This window comes from Polypterus senegalus, chromosome 3 (assembly GCF_016835505.1).
Source record: "Polypterus senegalus isolate Bchr_013 chromosome 3, ASM1683550v1, whole genome shotgun sequence".
NCBI lineage: Eukaryota > Metazoa > Chordata > Cladistia > Polypteriformes > Polypteridae > Polypterus > Polypterus senegalus.
Window position 1 is genome coordinate 240,373,160 of NC_053156.1, and position 15,696 is coordinate 240,388,855.

The 15,696-nt window shown below is 36.6% G+C and overlaps 1 protein-coding gene across 1 annotated transcript in view; it reads left to right on the plus strand.

Annotated features, from left to right (window-relative positions):
- LOC120526883 (doublecortin domain-containing protein 2) overlaps positions 1-15,696 on the plus strand; it is a 52,643-nt gene that overhangs the window by 11,954 nt on the left and 24,993 nt on the right. The window contains exons 3-4 of the mRNA XM_039749997.1: positions 11,460-11,536; positions 14,143-14,274. Coding sequence (XP_039605931.1) covers positions 11,460-11,536; positions 14,143-14,274 — 209 coding nt within the window. The remainder of the gene's footprint in view (positions 1-11,459; positions 11,537-14,142; positions 14,275-15,696) is intronic.

Genomic DNA, 15,696 nt, shown 5'->3' on the forward strand with positions numbered 1-15,696 from the left:
GCAGCCGCTTCATTGCACAGCCAATGTGTGTCCAAAGATTGTTGCTCTCTTAGCACAATTACCTATATTTTATTTATTGCTAGTTTGTGACCATTGGTTGTATTTATTTTTGGTAGTTGTTCCGTCTGTATCTTTTGCTGTTTGAGTCACAGTGGTTAACACTGCTTCCTTGCAGCTCAGATCATATATTTGGCCACAATAATCAGTCCAGAATTGTTGGCAGACATTTCCCTAGACCTCAGGAACACTTAAAAGACCATTGCCCCATTATAATCCACTCAAAACCTTTTCAGGTTCCTCCTTCCTAATTAATTTCAATGCATTTTGTGGAGTTGAGCGAAGTTTACAAAAATTTCTGTGATTACACCAAACTCAGGGCAAAGTGAATTCAGCAGGGTTTGCTCAACAAAGTAAAACAAAATTTTAATTAATAATGAATAAAAATCATATTAAATGCACAGTTATGATCATTGTGATAAATAATCAAATCAGTATTTTATCATATGATCATATATAAAACTTCTGAGCAGATACATTTGCTCATTGTGTTGGTTACTGCCATGACTTCAATGAGATGTCTGCTTCTTGAGGCATACTCAGCAGCAGCTTCAATAAAGAAGACTGACTAACGTACTGATGTTCACGAGCCACATTGGTTTGAAAAGCATGATAATAATATGAGCTATCCCAGTCACCAGATCCCAACACAGTTGAGCGCTTTTTGAATGGTGCTCACAAACAGAAAGCTATGATTAGTAGATAGAAAGATGGAAATGTGTGATAATTGATTTAGAGTAGCTATAAGTATCTGCAGGATAGTGTAGTAAACCTTATACTGCATAAATAAGTAAATGAATAAGCACTTGCTCTTCAGTGTTTGAGTGAAGAAATGATTCTGGTTATTTTTTTTTAATGTAACAAGAAATCTTTATTTAAACACAAAATAACAGGCAGACAGGAGCTAAACAAATTTCCTAACGTTGTAATGGTAGACATTTTGCTAGTCATTAATTATTTTAGTCATCACTAAAACTAAAAAACTAGTACCTTAGATAAAGATGCAACAATAAGTGAATTTTTAATACTGTATATAAAGAAATCAACACCTTAAAGATGGCATCTCCAAAGAATAGAGTTTATCCTTTGGGCAAACTTAAAACTGTGTGCTGGTGATTAATATTTTTGCCAACAGTTTTTAAGAAAGAATGCCTGTAAATCACAGGGGTTGGGATGTAGAAGGGATAAGATACCTACACCTGAGAAAAGGGAATACACTAATTATGTTGATGCCCGACTGACACCAAGGAAGGGACGACATATGGCAACCTCTAATATTCAGTGCTGAGTTGGGAAAAAAATTGTAGAGGTGCCAACTCAGCTGTAGAACCTGTGTCTATGTCTGAATTAATAAGATATTAATAATGCCAATAACGGGAGAGGGAGACTTTAATGTATTAGAAAGAAATGGGAAATGAGACAGGACAAGGGGGACATATTTAGTTTCTCTGAGAAGCCAGAAAGGGGCTTAGGGCTACAGATTAAATGATGTAACTCAAAGTCAAAGCAGAGACACCCCCATATAAACTGTTGATGATCAGTGTGGATTGTTTCATAAATGGCCTTTTGTGATTCCAGTGCGATGAAGAAACAGGAGACTTGATGGTGTGTCAGTATTTAAAAAGGGGAGAAAGCAGCATTATAGAGCTAATAAAATTAATTCTGGGGAGCATATTCATTTTTATAATTGCGATTCTGGTAAGGAACAAGGAAGCAGGTAAGAGAAGAAAGGCCAAGCAGAAATGGAGTCTCTGACACTCTTCAGTATGCAGTGAAAGTTGACAGCTCTAAACTCTTAGACTATGGCACAGATGTCCAACCCTAGATATGTGGAAGACTCTGGCTGAGGAATGTGAAGAAAGATGGCAACAACAACAACAACAACAACATTTATTTATATAGCACATTTTCATACAAACAGTAGCTTAAAGTGCTTTACATAATAAAGAATAGAAAAATAAAAGACAATAAGAAAACAAAATAAATCAACATTAATTAACATCGAATAAGAGTAAGCTTCAATGGCCAGGGGGGAGAGAAAAAAAAAACTGCAGACGGCTGGAGAAAAAACAAAATCTGTAGGGATTCCAGACCATGAGACCGCCCAGTCCCCTCTGGGCATTCTACCTAACATAAGTCAAACAGTCCTCTTTGTATTTAGGGTTTTCATGGAAGGGCTTGATGAAGATGGTCATGTAGAGTTCTGCCTTTTAATCCATCCATCATTGTTGAAGCTTTGAGTAGGTGGAGGTGGCGCAGGCCAGCACCACAAAGAAACCGGAAAAAGAAACAGAAAAGAGAGTAGGGGTCAGTACAGAAGAAGAAGACAAGAAGGACTTAGTGGGAAAAGAGCAGAATTATACAAATTAGTCTTATAGCCAGACAGAGCTTCATAGGTGTTGAAGAAACATGTTGAAGACACACAAAGAAAGATCATCAGCAGTGAACTAAGATTAGCTACAGGTTGAATGGCAGTCATAACTTAATAAAGACTCAAAGTTAGACATACAGGTGAAACATACAAGAAAGGCAAAATTACAGCTCAAGCAAGCAATTTAATTTGGTAAACGTCAATAACAAGAAAAGGTCGAGGCAGAATACAACAACAGCATTTGTGATTCCTGTGAAGTGTGGCCAATGTATAAATGTTTGCATATTTCATTCTAAAGCCAAATTTCATCCCATACACATTTTCTGTCCCAGGTGAACTTAATGCTTACAGTATTTGCTTTGACCACATAACAAAACACTTTTTTTTTTAGCTCTTTCTGACGAACATGATTGGCTCTATTGACAACATTAGAAAGATTCTGAAGCTAAAATTTAGCTTTCTTAAGGCTTACAGTACAGATTTAATTTTGTAATTTGAAAGTTAATTATTTGGAGTTTCAGTGACATTTTAATGTCATGCCAAGATAATATATCACTCCCACCTTCTTTAAAAAATGCTATAATTATCCCTTTGCCAAAAAAATCAATAGTGGACAGTCCCAATAATTATCAATCAATGTAATTTGCTCTCACTGTGAAGAAATTCTTTGGGAGACTAGTGCTGAGTCATATTAAACATAATACTTCAGAAAATATGACCATCTCTAATTGATATACCTTCATGAATGGCTCACAGAGGACACAATATCCCTTAAACTTAATACCTTGTTAATAAAATCTGCAAAGCTGGAGTACTGCTTATAGACTATAAAATTTAACACTGTTGTACTATCCATCCATTCATCCATTATCCAACCCGCTATATCCTAACTACAGGGTCACGGGAGTCTGCTGGAGCCAATTCCAGCCAACACGGGGTGCAAGGCAGGAAACAAACCCCGGGCAGGGTGCCAGCCCACTACAGACTGTTGTACTATCAAAACAGATCACCAAGCACCCTCAGCTTGAGACTAACTGTCACCGTCTAAAAATTAATATAACTGGCAGAGACCAGCATTTGTAGATTGGTATTATCACTTCCTCCAAACCTACAGATTTGTATGGTGAACCTGATATTATAGCCCTTGTTTCCCTATAACTATGTGGCCAAACACAGTTCCGGCTCTATCATTAAATTTGATGATAACACAACTACTACCAGTCTGTTCACCAAAAAAGATGAAATTGTTTACAGAGAAGAGATTTGCAATCTAAGATAGCGGTGGTGGGACAATGCTCTCTCAATCAATTTCACAAAAACCAGAGAGCTGGCCATAGCAGGAGGTACACCTCTATACAGGAAGGGTTTTATGGAGAGGGTCAGCAGCTAAATTTGTGAAGCTGGCCCAACACATCTTAGTTATCTTAAAGATGTGTCATGAATGCCTTTACTTCTTCAAATATCTGAGAAAAGACTCAGATGTCTATATCTATGCTCCCCAAATTCTTCATGTACACACTGAAGTCAGTAATAACTTGCTGTATTACATCCTGGTAGGCACCTCATCTCAGGACAGCAAAGCATTAGAGCATGGAAAAGTGGCTTAATATATTACCAGTACAAAAATACTTTATATCCAGTGTGGTCTATGGCTGGCTTGTCATCCTGGCCAATACCCCCAGGCCGCCAGATGGAGCACTCCCTGCAGCATGGAGGTGCCCTGAAGACCAGCAGGGAATCCTGGACAGTGGAGTTTTCATTCACAGCCATGCTGGATACCACAGGGGCTGCTAGATGGAGCTGGAGGGAGGAGCAAAGAATATTTGCCCTACGCCCCGGAAGTACGTCTGAGTCACATCGACAAAGGGAATGACGTGCTTCCGTGGTAAAGAAAAAGAAGAGTTTTGCTAAGTGCTAAGAAGTCACATGGACTGAGGGTTTAGAAGCACTTCTGGGTCATGGACTATAAAAGGACTGTTGCAGCTCTGCTGAGCAGCTTCTGGCAACGCTTCTGGGAGTGGAGGAATTGTTTATTGAGTATTTGTATTGTGTTTAATGAGTATTGTGGAGGAGAGAGTGCTTTGTACACTGTGCAGAATAAAAATAGTCTACTTTTGCACTTTTATCTGGTGTCTGGCGTATTGGACAAGGGTTCAAGGGAGCGATAGCGCCCCCTATCTGTCACACCAGATTATACAAATTACGTCCTACTTTATAAAACCAAACAGTATTATTAAAGACGTCCGATTTAAGAGCAGATAAAGCTTAGGTAAACCTTTGGTGCTTAATTTGGGGAAAGGGCTCATTGGAGAGAGGAAAAGGCTAGACTCTTGTATAACAGAGAGAGATGAAGAGGGAAGTGGAAAGGTGAGGTGAGCATTTAATGACAATAGACAAATGACTAATTCACCCATTCTTGTTGACAAAGGTTTAGTAGTAATTTAAGTTAACCCAGAGAGACAGCAGCTTGTTTTCCATTGTTTCTTAGGAGTTGTTTTTTCTCCCTAATTTAGCACTTCCTTGTTTATTTACCTTTGAATAGTCATTTCACTTTTAATAAATTTGGCCATTTTGACATTTTGCTGTGTGCAGAGAAAAACTGAGGCCTTGGGAAGTGTCCTCTCTTGTCACAGTATATATTCTCTTTGAACCTTAGAATCAGTGCTCTTAGATGGCAATGCCCAATAAAATGAGATCTAAAGGCTTATTATTTACTAATTTAATTATGCCAAATATTAACACAGAGTTAATTAACAACATGGGAGTAGTTAAAGGAGACATAATTTTGTAGGGTATTAAAAAACAAGGTAGCAAGGGTCACCTACATTTCACATACAGTACATGCTCCATCATATACTACTATTCAATCATTTTTTAATTTTTAGTTTAGGAAGACGTTAATATCCTAGAAGGAAATTTGTTAATTGTTAATTACTAACTGTTAATTTTCATCATCATGCATTGTAGTTCACATACAGCTTTTTTTACACTTGGTTTGGATGAACCAAGGTTGTGGAGGAGGGCTGGAGCCTATCCAATTCAGCATTTAGTGCAGGGCAAGAACAAAGCCTGGATAGGGCACGAGGCCATCATAGTGTGAACACATTCACACACCCACGCACTAAACACACACTAGAGTCAATTTAGTATTGCCAATTCACCTAACCTGCATGTCTTTGGACAGTGGCAGGAAACCAAAGCACCTGAAAAAACCCTTGCAGACACGTGGAGAACATGCAAACTCCACGCAGGCAAGACCCAGGAAACAAATCCTGATCTCCTTACCGCAAGACTATAGCACTACCACTGAGCCAACGTGCGGCTCAAATAATCATAATAATGATAATAATAATAATAGAACACAACAGGTACTGGAGACATCTTAATAATACAGGAAAGGCATACCCATAGCACTCATCATTCACATTGAAATACTAAAACACATTTAGGGATTTGCTTTTGTTATTTTTGCTACACTATTCTATTTAAGGGAGACATTAATATCAGTGCATCGGCAAAACAATGAAAAGAATTCAACATAGTTCCCATGCTAAAACTATCCACCTAATTTTGAGAAACAATCGTACTGAAAATGTAGAATTAGAAATTAATGAAACAGCAAGTAATTTATTGCTGTGTTTTAAGTCTTCAAATGGCACTATAGTGCATTACTTGTTTGAAGACTTAGGTTTTACTCTTGACAATAGATCATCCTGAATGAATAATAATATGTACAGCTGGGTAGGTCAATTACTTTTCTAAGCAAGCTACATATAGAAAAACAATCAGTGCTGTTTAGGAGGAAGGCAGCTTTTCCCTCCCTTCCAAAGTGAATTTTGGAAAATACATCTTAAAGCAATCTAAGACCAAGCAGGTCTGTCAGTTTTGCCTGCACTTATAATGGCACACAAGGACTTCTTTAAAACAACAGAGTTGAGACAGACCTACAGTGTAGCTCTACAGTACCTTCATTTTCCTACCTCTTGTCTACAGTCTGCATTTCAGTGTGTGGAAAAGTCCAGAAAGATTTTTCTCTGTTGCTGGACGGACCTCATTTTCTTTGCAGCCTACAGATGGAAGCCAGACTTGAGTTAAACCTCTGAATTTCATCTGATTAGAGCTTGTGTTGCTTTTCCTCAGACCAGAAAGGCTCTAGGAACAATACAATTTCCTGAACTGGAGAGTTGAATCCTAAGATACTAGATGTAAATGTGTTAGGATTCTAACATGTAACTAAACCTCATAAATTCTGGCCTCAAAGTTTTAGTAAATCCTAACCAAAAATTAAGAGTTACCTCTAAACGGAAGGTGCTTATCGCCTGCGAAGGCCCTACAATGTGCGAAGTACATAAACATCAGAATCGAGGGAGAGAGAAACTGTGAAACCTCTGGCTCTGTCTATATATTTCTAATTGTTAAGGAAAAAAATTCAATGTTCCTTTATATTTACAAGTTTATTAAGAAAAATTCAAAAACAAGAACAAAAGCAGCAGCAGAGAAATTAACAATAAGGTACATATAAAAGCCAAACAATCAAAGAAATCCAATCCATAAAAGAGAAATCCAAAACAAAAAAACAAAGCTGAAATTAATTAACCAAAGACAATTTTCAAAAATTACCATAGTAAGCAAAATGTGAAATCCAAAGAAGAGCCAAAAGCAGAAAGTTTAGCCACAATTTCAATATAGCCTTAAATAGCAATGTTGCAGTTGCCCAACTACAGCATCGGGAAGCCCCCATCACTCTGCTCCACCAGATTCAACAGACAGAGAACTACTACTTCTTCTTCATCTTTTCCCACCTCTATCTGGGTTTGATGTGCTTTTACAGACAGAGAACAAGGATCATAATTTACAGAACTGACACCGCAATAAAATATTTAAAAACCCATAACACATATAAAATAACAAGGAAAAACATTAATAATGCAAAATAACCATAAATAATCAACTAAAAAAAACACAAACCGCATAATGTAAAAGAGAGACTAAGGAGCAGGAAGGGGCCTGGTAAAAACATAAGAATGCCATTTAAAGACAACAATGAACATCCAAGAAGCAGGCTGTGACTGGCTTGCTAGGAATAAACTGTGAACCAATCAGCTGCAAGTAACACCTCACGACCAGCACTGTAATCTGACAAGAAGGTATAGTAAAACCTTGCTTTATCAGTGTGGAATACAGCTGTATCGCAGATCAACTAGGTGCCACTGAACTAGTCACTTTTCTGAAGACATAACAGGCAAAGAACAAGGAATCTTCCAACCAAAGACAGTCCCAAAGATCATTATTGAAAGCTTGGGTATAATTTATGTCAAGCTAAATTAAACAAACAGCGTGGTCTAGTGGTTAAGGCTTTGGATTTCAAGCCCTGAAGTTATGGGTTCATATCCCACTACTGAAACTTTGTGACCTTGAAGAAGTCACTTCACTTGCCTGTGTGCAAATTGGAAAAAGAAGTGTAACCAATTGTGTCTCAGATGTTGTAAGTTACCTTGGATAAAGGCATTAGCCAAATAAATAAATAAATGTGGAGCAATTAAGAACTAGTAAACAACCAGCCTATTGCTTTCACATATTGAAATGTTACTATGTAACAAGGGCCAGTAATAATGATGTGGGGTAAAAATCTGCACTTTAATAGATTTTCAAAATAAGTACATAAGTAGTATTACATTCTTTTTCACAGTCTCATTAAACGTTGTGCATTATAGCAAGAAAGTGTTAAGCGTGCATGACATGACACCATAGAAACAGATGAAGTTAGCAACAAATGTGTAACTTAACAAACAATGTGAGAGATATTGTTTGAGATTTATAATGTGACAATTTTAGAGACTTACAAATTAATTTGAAATTAAACCCTATTCATGTGTGAAGAACAGGAAATCCGTAAATGAGTGTAACACAGCAGATTCGGGGTGATAGTTATGCATATTTACATAGAAGCAGTTGTGTTTCTATAGTATTACCCTTGTGTTTATCCATAGATGATATTATTTCTGTTTCTTAAAGCAAGAAGAGTTCAGTTTCCTTTATTAAAGTCTAATAACTCAATCCCCTGCCAGGAATATATGAAGGATTTCAGGAGTCTTACTGAATGTTTCATTAATTATTGGTTTTGGCAAAAGAAAAGCTGATAAATAATTTAATAATATAAGTTTTTCTCCCTCTTTCCTACAATATGATCTCTCCTCAATCAACAGTTTTGGTTGGTTGTTGGGAGTAATAGGGGAATCCAATCCCTCCAGTGTTGTCCCTTCAGTATTGCTATACTGCATTTTCATACCTGTTACAAGTGGTGCATAAATAGTTTAAATCATTGAATTTTCTTTTTACAATGATGTTAGAAAACTCAGTGGTCTTCCACAGGCCAAAAATAAACACCTTATGGGTTATCAATGGTAGGGTCTTGTTTATAACAAGCGGTAAAAGTTTCTTGAGCTCAATATTTTCTATATATTTACTTAGGATTATCTGAAGTTAGAAGAAAATACACAGAGTGATTTAACTTACTCTATATTGTATAAGTTTAAAGAAAAGCAACTGTGATTACAGCAGTAATCCTTGGGCTGTCTGAGAAAGTTGGTACATGTTTCTTTTTTTAATGAAAATGCAGGGCAGAGACAATGTGTTTTTAATTAAAATAAACTTTAAATTCCAGACATAATAGAGAAGGGTTTAATTTTGGATACTACAGTCTGCTTCAGCCAAAACTATCATTAGGAAAATGGTTCATGGTTTTAACTTTGACAATAAACACTTTTATTTGTAAAATACAATACATCCTCACATTTCTTCTTTTGGTTTCACCTTCTGCTGTGGGTAACTGACATGCATAGTTCTGTAATGGAACCTGACAGTTTACCAATAACTTTAAACTAAGTACTCCATCATTATTTATTAAGTGATCTGTTAATTTTACAATAGGATAGTGCTGTGCTGCACTTTTTAGAGGTGTTGCTTCACATCTCCAGTGATCTGTTTAAATCCTAGGCCAGCTGCTGTGGAGTTTGCAAACAAAGATGTGTGTGTGATTTGTGTAAATGGACTTCAGTCCCATCCAGGCTTGATCTATGCTTTGCACTTGAAACAGAAAAGGAAAAAAATGAACTGTTTGGAAAATAAGTGGGTTCTAGTGTAGACAGCAGTCACTCTTGTTTTACCCTACATACATTAATGTTGAGCCATTCCTTCAGCCTCTCCTGTTCATTTCATAGGCAATTACTAAAAGCATCAATAACTATTTATTTTAGACACACGGCATTCATTTTCTGCACATAACAATACAATTTGAAAAATTAAGATATACCATCCATTTGACGTTATGTGGTGCAATTTCACAATTTACAGCTTACAAATCTTACAAGTGATCTCAAACATTGATACATTCATTTTATAAACAATTACCAGGATTTTGGTGATAGTGATTGTCAATTGCATGTTTTGAACAAATTATTTTTAAACATTGTAGAAAATGTTTAGAATAGAGATGCTACCATTTTATTCATTGAGGATCCTGACAGCATTATTATTATTTTTTTAAAATCTACTTTAACAGAAGCTGCTTTAAAAAAATAGGTGTGCTGTATATAAATACGATGGCCACAAGGGGGCACCAGGAGCACTGGCAGTTGATACCAGGTCTGGGAATGATTAATTTCAGTAATGCACCTTATAATACACACAAGGATGGAACTGCTGTTATTTATATGTCTGTTAATTTCAAATTGATTGATACAAATGTTGGACAACCATTATTTTTTATATTCTTTGATTACAACAAAAAAATGTCCGTTAACAAGAAATATGCTTCTTAGATAGATAGATAGATAGATAGATAGATAGATAGATAGATAGATAGATAGATAGATAGATAGATAGATAGATAGATAGATACTTTATTAATCCCAAGGGGAAATTCACATACTCCAGCAGCAGCATTTTTGAGGAAGAATTAAAAAATGAAAGAAGCCATTGATGTCATGAACAAATAAAACAAGTATTTTTAAAAAGTTCCTTCCATCAATCCATTTTAAAATCCCCTTAAACTAATTCAAAATAGTGGGCTGAAGCCTGTACCAGTAGCTTTGGATGCAAAACAGGAGAAGCACACTCTCATGCACACAGCCACATTGGTGGAATTAAGCTAATCAGTTCGTCTTTATGATGTGAGAGGAAAAGCACAGTTGTCTTGCAAGTACAAAATCATTTGTCATTCCACGTCTGTATTTAAAGCTAACAAATACTGATCCTCATAATTATTCAGCACCTAGTGTTGCTGACTTACAGCGCTGGGAATCCAAATTGATTTCATGATGACTTGACTGTTGTGCAGAGTTTTCATATTTATACTTCATTTCTTTGTTAATTTGAATTTACATCAGTTTGCTCAGTTCTCTTCCAGATTACCCATATATGTTGTTATTTTGACTGCCACAGGTGAGTGTGCTCAATAACGTCCTGGCACCACAGCCAGTTTTGGATCTTGACTTTCTCCTGCTGCTGCAAGGACAGTCTCTGCAATTTGGAGCTTAAAAAGTAGGCTCATAAAATGGATTCATGAAATGGATGAACGGTCCTTGCTGAAACTTTGCCTACAAAGAAAACATTTGTGCGTAGTTAACCAGACATTTAGAGCTGCAACTTTAACAACTAATTAGTCCAAAAAGACGAGCTTGTCTTTATGTTTGACATTCCAAGGGCAATATGATTGTGAAGTGCTATAGGAAACATGCCGCAACTATTGTAGTCCTGTGTGATGTCAGTGCATATTGCCTTCTGTTTTAATTAAAATAATGCTTTGTAGCTTTTTGTAAAATGATTTGTAATACATCTATGTTAAAATAAATGGTATGTAATGAAATCAATGACTTTACAAATTTTTTGAAATGAATTACATTTATATAGTGCTTTTCTAACCTACTCAAAGCACTATATTAGCTTGACAGAACCTAGCAATGTGGGTGGAACATATTCATTAAAAACTTTTGTTTTATTTCTCAAGCAGCAATATTTATTTATTTTTCAGATACAACCGGTTGTCCACAGCAGAATCATTGTTTCTGCAAGATGGAAAAAAGTTCTTCATGAATCTTGCACTATAAAGTGAGTACTACTTGTTTATTTTCATTTTTCTTTACCTATAAAATGTCAACATGTTTTTGGCCCATAGCAGGCACTTCTCGAATGAAGGTATTATACCATGTGTGATGTTCTTCTCTCCCGAAATTATGAAACTTTTTTATTTGTCCAATTCATTTTGTTTACATGTAATCAAAGGGTTGCAATCCCCTACATTAAGGAAAACTACATTTCAGGAAAGTCAATAGTTTAGAATACTTTCTGGTAACAGAGTGTTGCGGTCTCTTGTAGATCCATCCTTGGCGATGAATACTGGAATACTCACATTTTGTGTTCTCCAAATCTCCATTTACGTTTCTCTGCAGTTATGTCTAACCTTATTATGATGAGACACCTCTCCAACACAACTGATGTTGGTCCTGGGTTATTGTTATCCACCATGTTTATGATGCCCACCCTAAAATAGGATCAGAGCATCTGCTGAAGCAGCTAGAGTTCTTATTGCTCCTACTAGTGTTTTCCTAGTGTACTCCCATCTTGTTTAACCAGGAAATTGTGAAGTGAACTGTAACAATGGGTAATATATCTCTATATTTAATTCCAATGTCTGTCTCTCTGTATGTCTGTCTGCTTTTCAAGAGAGAACTACTTAACAGATTTAGGTCTGGTTTTTTTGCAATAATTTGCTTGAGCATTCCGGTTGATTTTGTGACTTCTCTCATCGCGTTATGTATCATAGTTTACTTGCGGTACAGATTTATTTGTGCAAACCTGAGAGAGACACAGTGGACTGAGGGGAAGAGGGCGGGCCCTTCTTACTCACTGTCCAGCCTCGGGGCATACCTTACCTCCATTTAGCTAGCGAAAGAGGGAACTACTTAAAGGATTTTAATAGTTTTTTTTTCAATAATTTGCTTAAAAATTCCAGTTGATTTTGTAATTTCTCTCATCATGCTAAGAATCAGTGGCAGTGCTCCTCCTGGCATATAAAAGCTCTTCTATGGCCATGTCCAGCTTTCCACCTTGCTCTTGAGACTGGATTATGATTGCTTAACCAGAGTTGACCCAAAGTATGTTTGCTCATTTTCTTTGGTCTTACCAACCTTCCTGTCATTCTAAAGACTGCTTAATTTCCCCACCCAGCTCCCTTTGCTAACACAGCTCTGATATTCTTCTGTCCCTGCTTTCCTTTATGATGCTGTTATAGTACTTAGCCCTTATACACCCACTGTATTAACTGTACTGTGTGAAGAGTTAAACAAACTAAACAAAAACATCATGAATGGTTAGTGTGCCACCGAGCAACTCTGTTGGTAAAGAAAAAGGTAAAAATCAGTACCTGAGGAAAATAATGTAGTGCAGGTTGGGGCAATATTTGGGTCTCTTGCTCCTGGCTCAGTCATAGTTGGTAGCTTTTTTCAGGTAAGTGCTGGGTCATTTCAATGAGGGACCAGATAACGTGTGGTTGAGTTAGGGGTTGACATGTTCAGGTATTTCTTGACTGGTTGGACTCTTCTAGACTGGAAATTGAAGTGGAAACAAAATGCCCCAGAGTAACTTCCAAGTCTTTCCATTGTGTGTTGTAGAAGTTTGAATGCAGGAAAACACAAACTGGTCACTTCCTTATGTTACAGAATTGCTTTGTAAAATGACTTTTAACAGTGTCCTTGTTGAAAGGTGCTTTTTAAAATAAAATTTCAATGAATAATTCACTTTTAGCTTTTACTTATACCAAATTTTATATTTTGTATATTAAAAAATTGAGCTTGTGTATTTTTATTTGCTAATATTGATGTCTTATAAATCTCAGAAAACCTTAACGGTATGACTTTGCAAGTATGACATATTTTACTATCCGTGTTGTGTAGACCAGAGGTGCACCTGTCGCCCCAACCTGACACAAACATGTAACGACACCAGTTCAGTCCAACACAAAGCCTTTTATTCACGAAAAGGCACCCTGACTCATACCAACAGTCACAAGCACAGTAAAATTCTGTCCCTTTCCTCCAGAGCTTTACCTTCTCCACAGGCAAGTTTCATAAGCACTGTCCTCCGACTCTGGCTTCCCTCTGTGAGACAGCTGGCTCCTTTATAAGCCACACCTTGGAGCGATCCAGATGGTTTATTAGGGAGATCTGGAATTGCTCCCAGGTGTGTCTAAAGCCCAAAGTAGGTTTTTGCAGCTTCCACATTTCCTACAGCTCCCCCTTGCGGCATCCGCAGAACCCAACAGGGCTGTGCCGGCAAATAGCAATTTCCATACAGCCTTGTGGGAATCCGAGGTGCTATTGCAACCCTGGGGGGCTGCCAAGTAAAAGTTCGGGGGAGACAGAGTTCTTTGGAAGTCCTTTCCCCCTGTCCTTCCATTTCAGATGCATCTCGGCCAGGTAATGGTGCTGGTCGCCATCCGTCACAGTGTTCAAAGGCATCCTACAAAGTAGCTGGTCATTAACTAAATCTATCAATTGTAAGGAAAGCGTTGATCAGTTTTTTCTCCTCTGCTTTTCTAGTACATTCATCCAAGTAGTTATTGCTGTTTTCTTTTTACCTATCTTTTTGAAATGACTTTACCCTGAAAACTGTAAATATTACTTAATCCTCACCATCTTAAATATTGTCTCTTTTAGTGTTTTTAAAAATGGGGATGTCTTGGTACCACCCATTCGAATACTAATACCTAAATACACTTTGAGAAGCTGGGACAGAGTGCTAGCTTTAATAACGGAGAAGATTCGTCTGCGTACTGGAGCAGTACACAGGTAAGAAGAGGGGCTCAGTGATATTTTGAAAACCTTCACAAAGATTGTTATGTGTAGCATGTGATGTGTTAGGCTTCAGTTTTCAAATTGGTGGTTTAAAGTTTTTCCAGAAACAGTAGAATCCCTTCAATATACCATACTTGCCTGAAAATCGTAAGTAGGAATATTGCTCCCTTCTATGTTTCTTTTTTTAATTAAATGAAGCATACTATTATTGAATAGGTTTGAATAAATGAACTAAATGCTTATCATCTGAATATGATAAAGGCAAGTACATACTGTATTTACTTTCTACTGCTGAACACACTTGTGAGTTTTGCTGCACCCTGCACACCCTCATTTTAAACAGGCACAAAGCCTTTACACACAGCTTGAGGAGTGAAACTGTATGCACCCTGACCATTTTGTGTGGATATATAGATTATGGATGTGAATATGTATACTCCATGTCATAATTCCTGTTCAATAAGCATGCTCCTATAACATACTTGATGATATATATCAGGAGTGCATGGACATTGGACCAATCTATAAAACCTTGCCCATTTCAGCCATGAAATGTTGCGAAGTAATCCCTTAGAGAATTTAACCTTGAGGTTTTGAGATGCTCACCCACCCACTAGCAGCATTTTTAAACACATTAACAACACTAACATTGTGGTTTTCTGCCAATATTTCAAGATTTTTCCCCTCATTACAGAATTTCCAGAGGGAGATTGAATGACCATATAGCTGTAAGCCTCTGAGCTTTATTATCCTGAGTTTCATTTCATCTAATCTAGTTATCCCTTTTACTTGATGTATTCATATTTTGCTGTTCAATAGAGATTTAGGAATATAATTAAGCAAAAGTACTAAAGATATATTTATTTAATTATACTAAATTTATAAATATAGTAGTTTTATAATACGTTTAGCGTATATGCTAAAATGTGCTACATACTTTAACAATAAATTAAATTGACTTCAGAAATTGTGTTTGATCCTATATCATAACTGAGAAAGGTTAGAAAGGTTAGTAATCACATTCTTTCAAACCTTTGTGAATTTTTTATGTTTATTCTAAAAGTAGTCATCATTTAAAAGAAACACCTAAACACATATGAGAAACAAATTCATGCACATTTTGAAAATATTTAACGAAGTAATGGACATTTACATATATCTTTAAGACATATACTTAATGTTGCAAGTTTTGAAGTCTAAATATAACTAAAGGGGAGTTAATCTTGGCACCTAACTTAACTTAACATAACATAACATAACATAACATAGCATTCTCAAACTCACTTAATCCAGTTCAGGGTGATGGAGCTTATTTCATTAGTATGGAATGCAATGTAGGAACCAGTCCATTCAAAGGCACACTCAGGTACCCATCCATACTCAGGCTGAGCCATTGAAGAATCGCTAGTAAACATG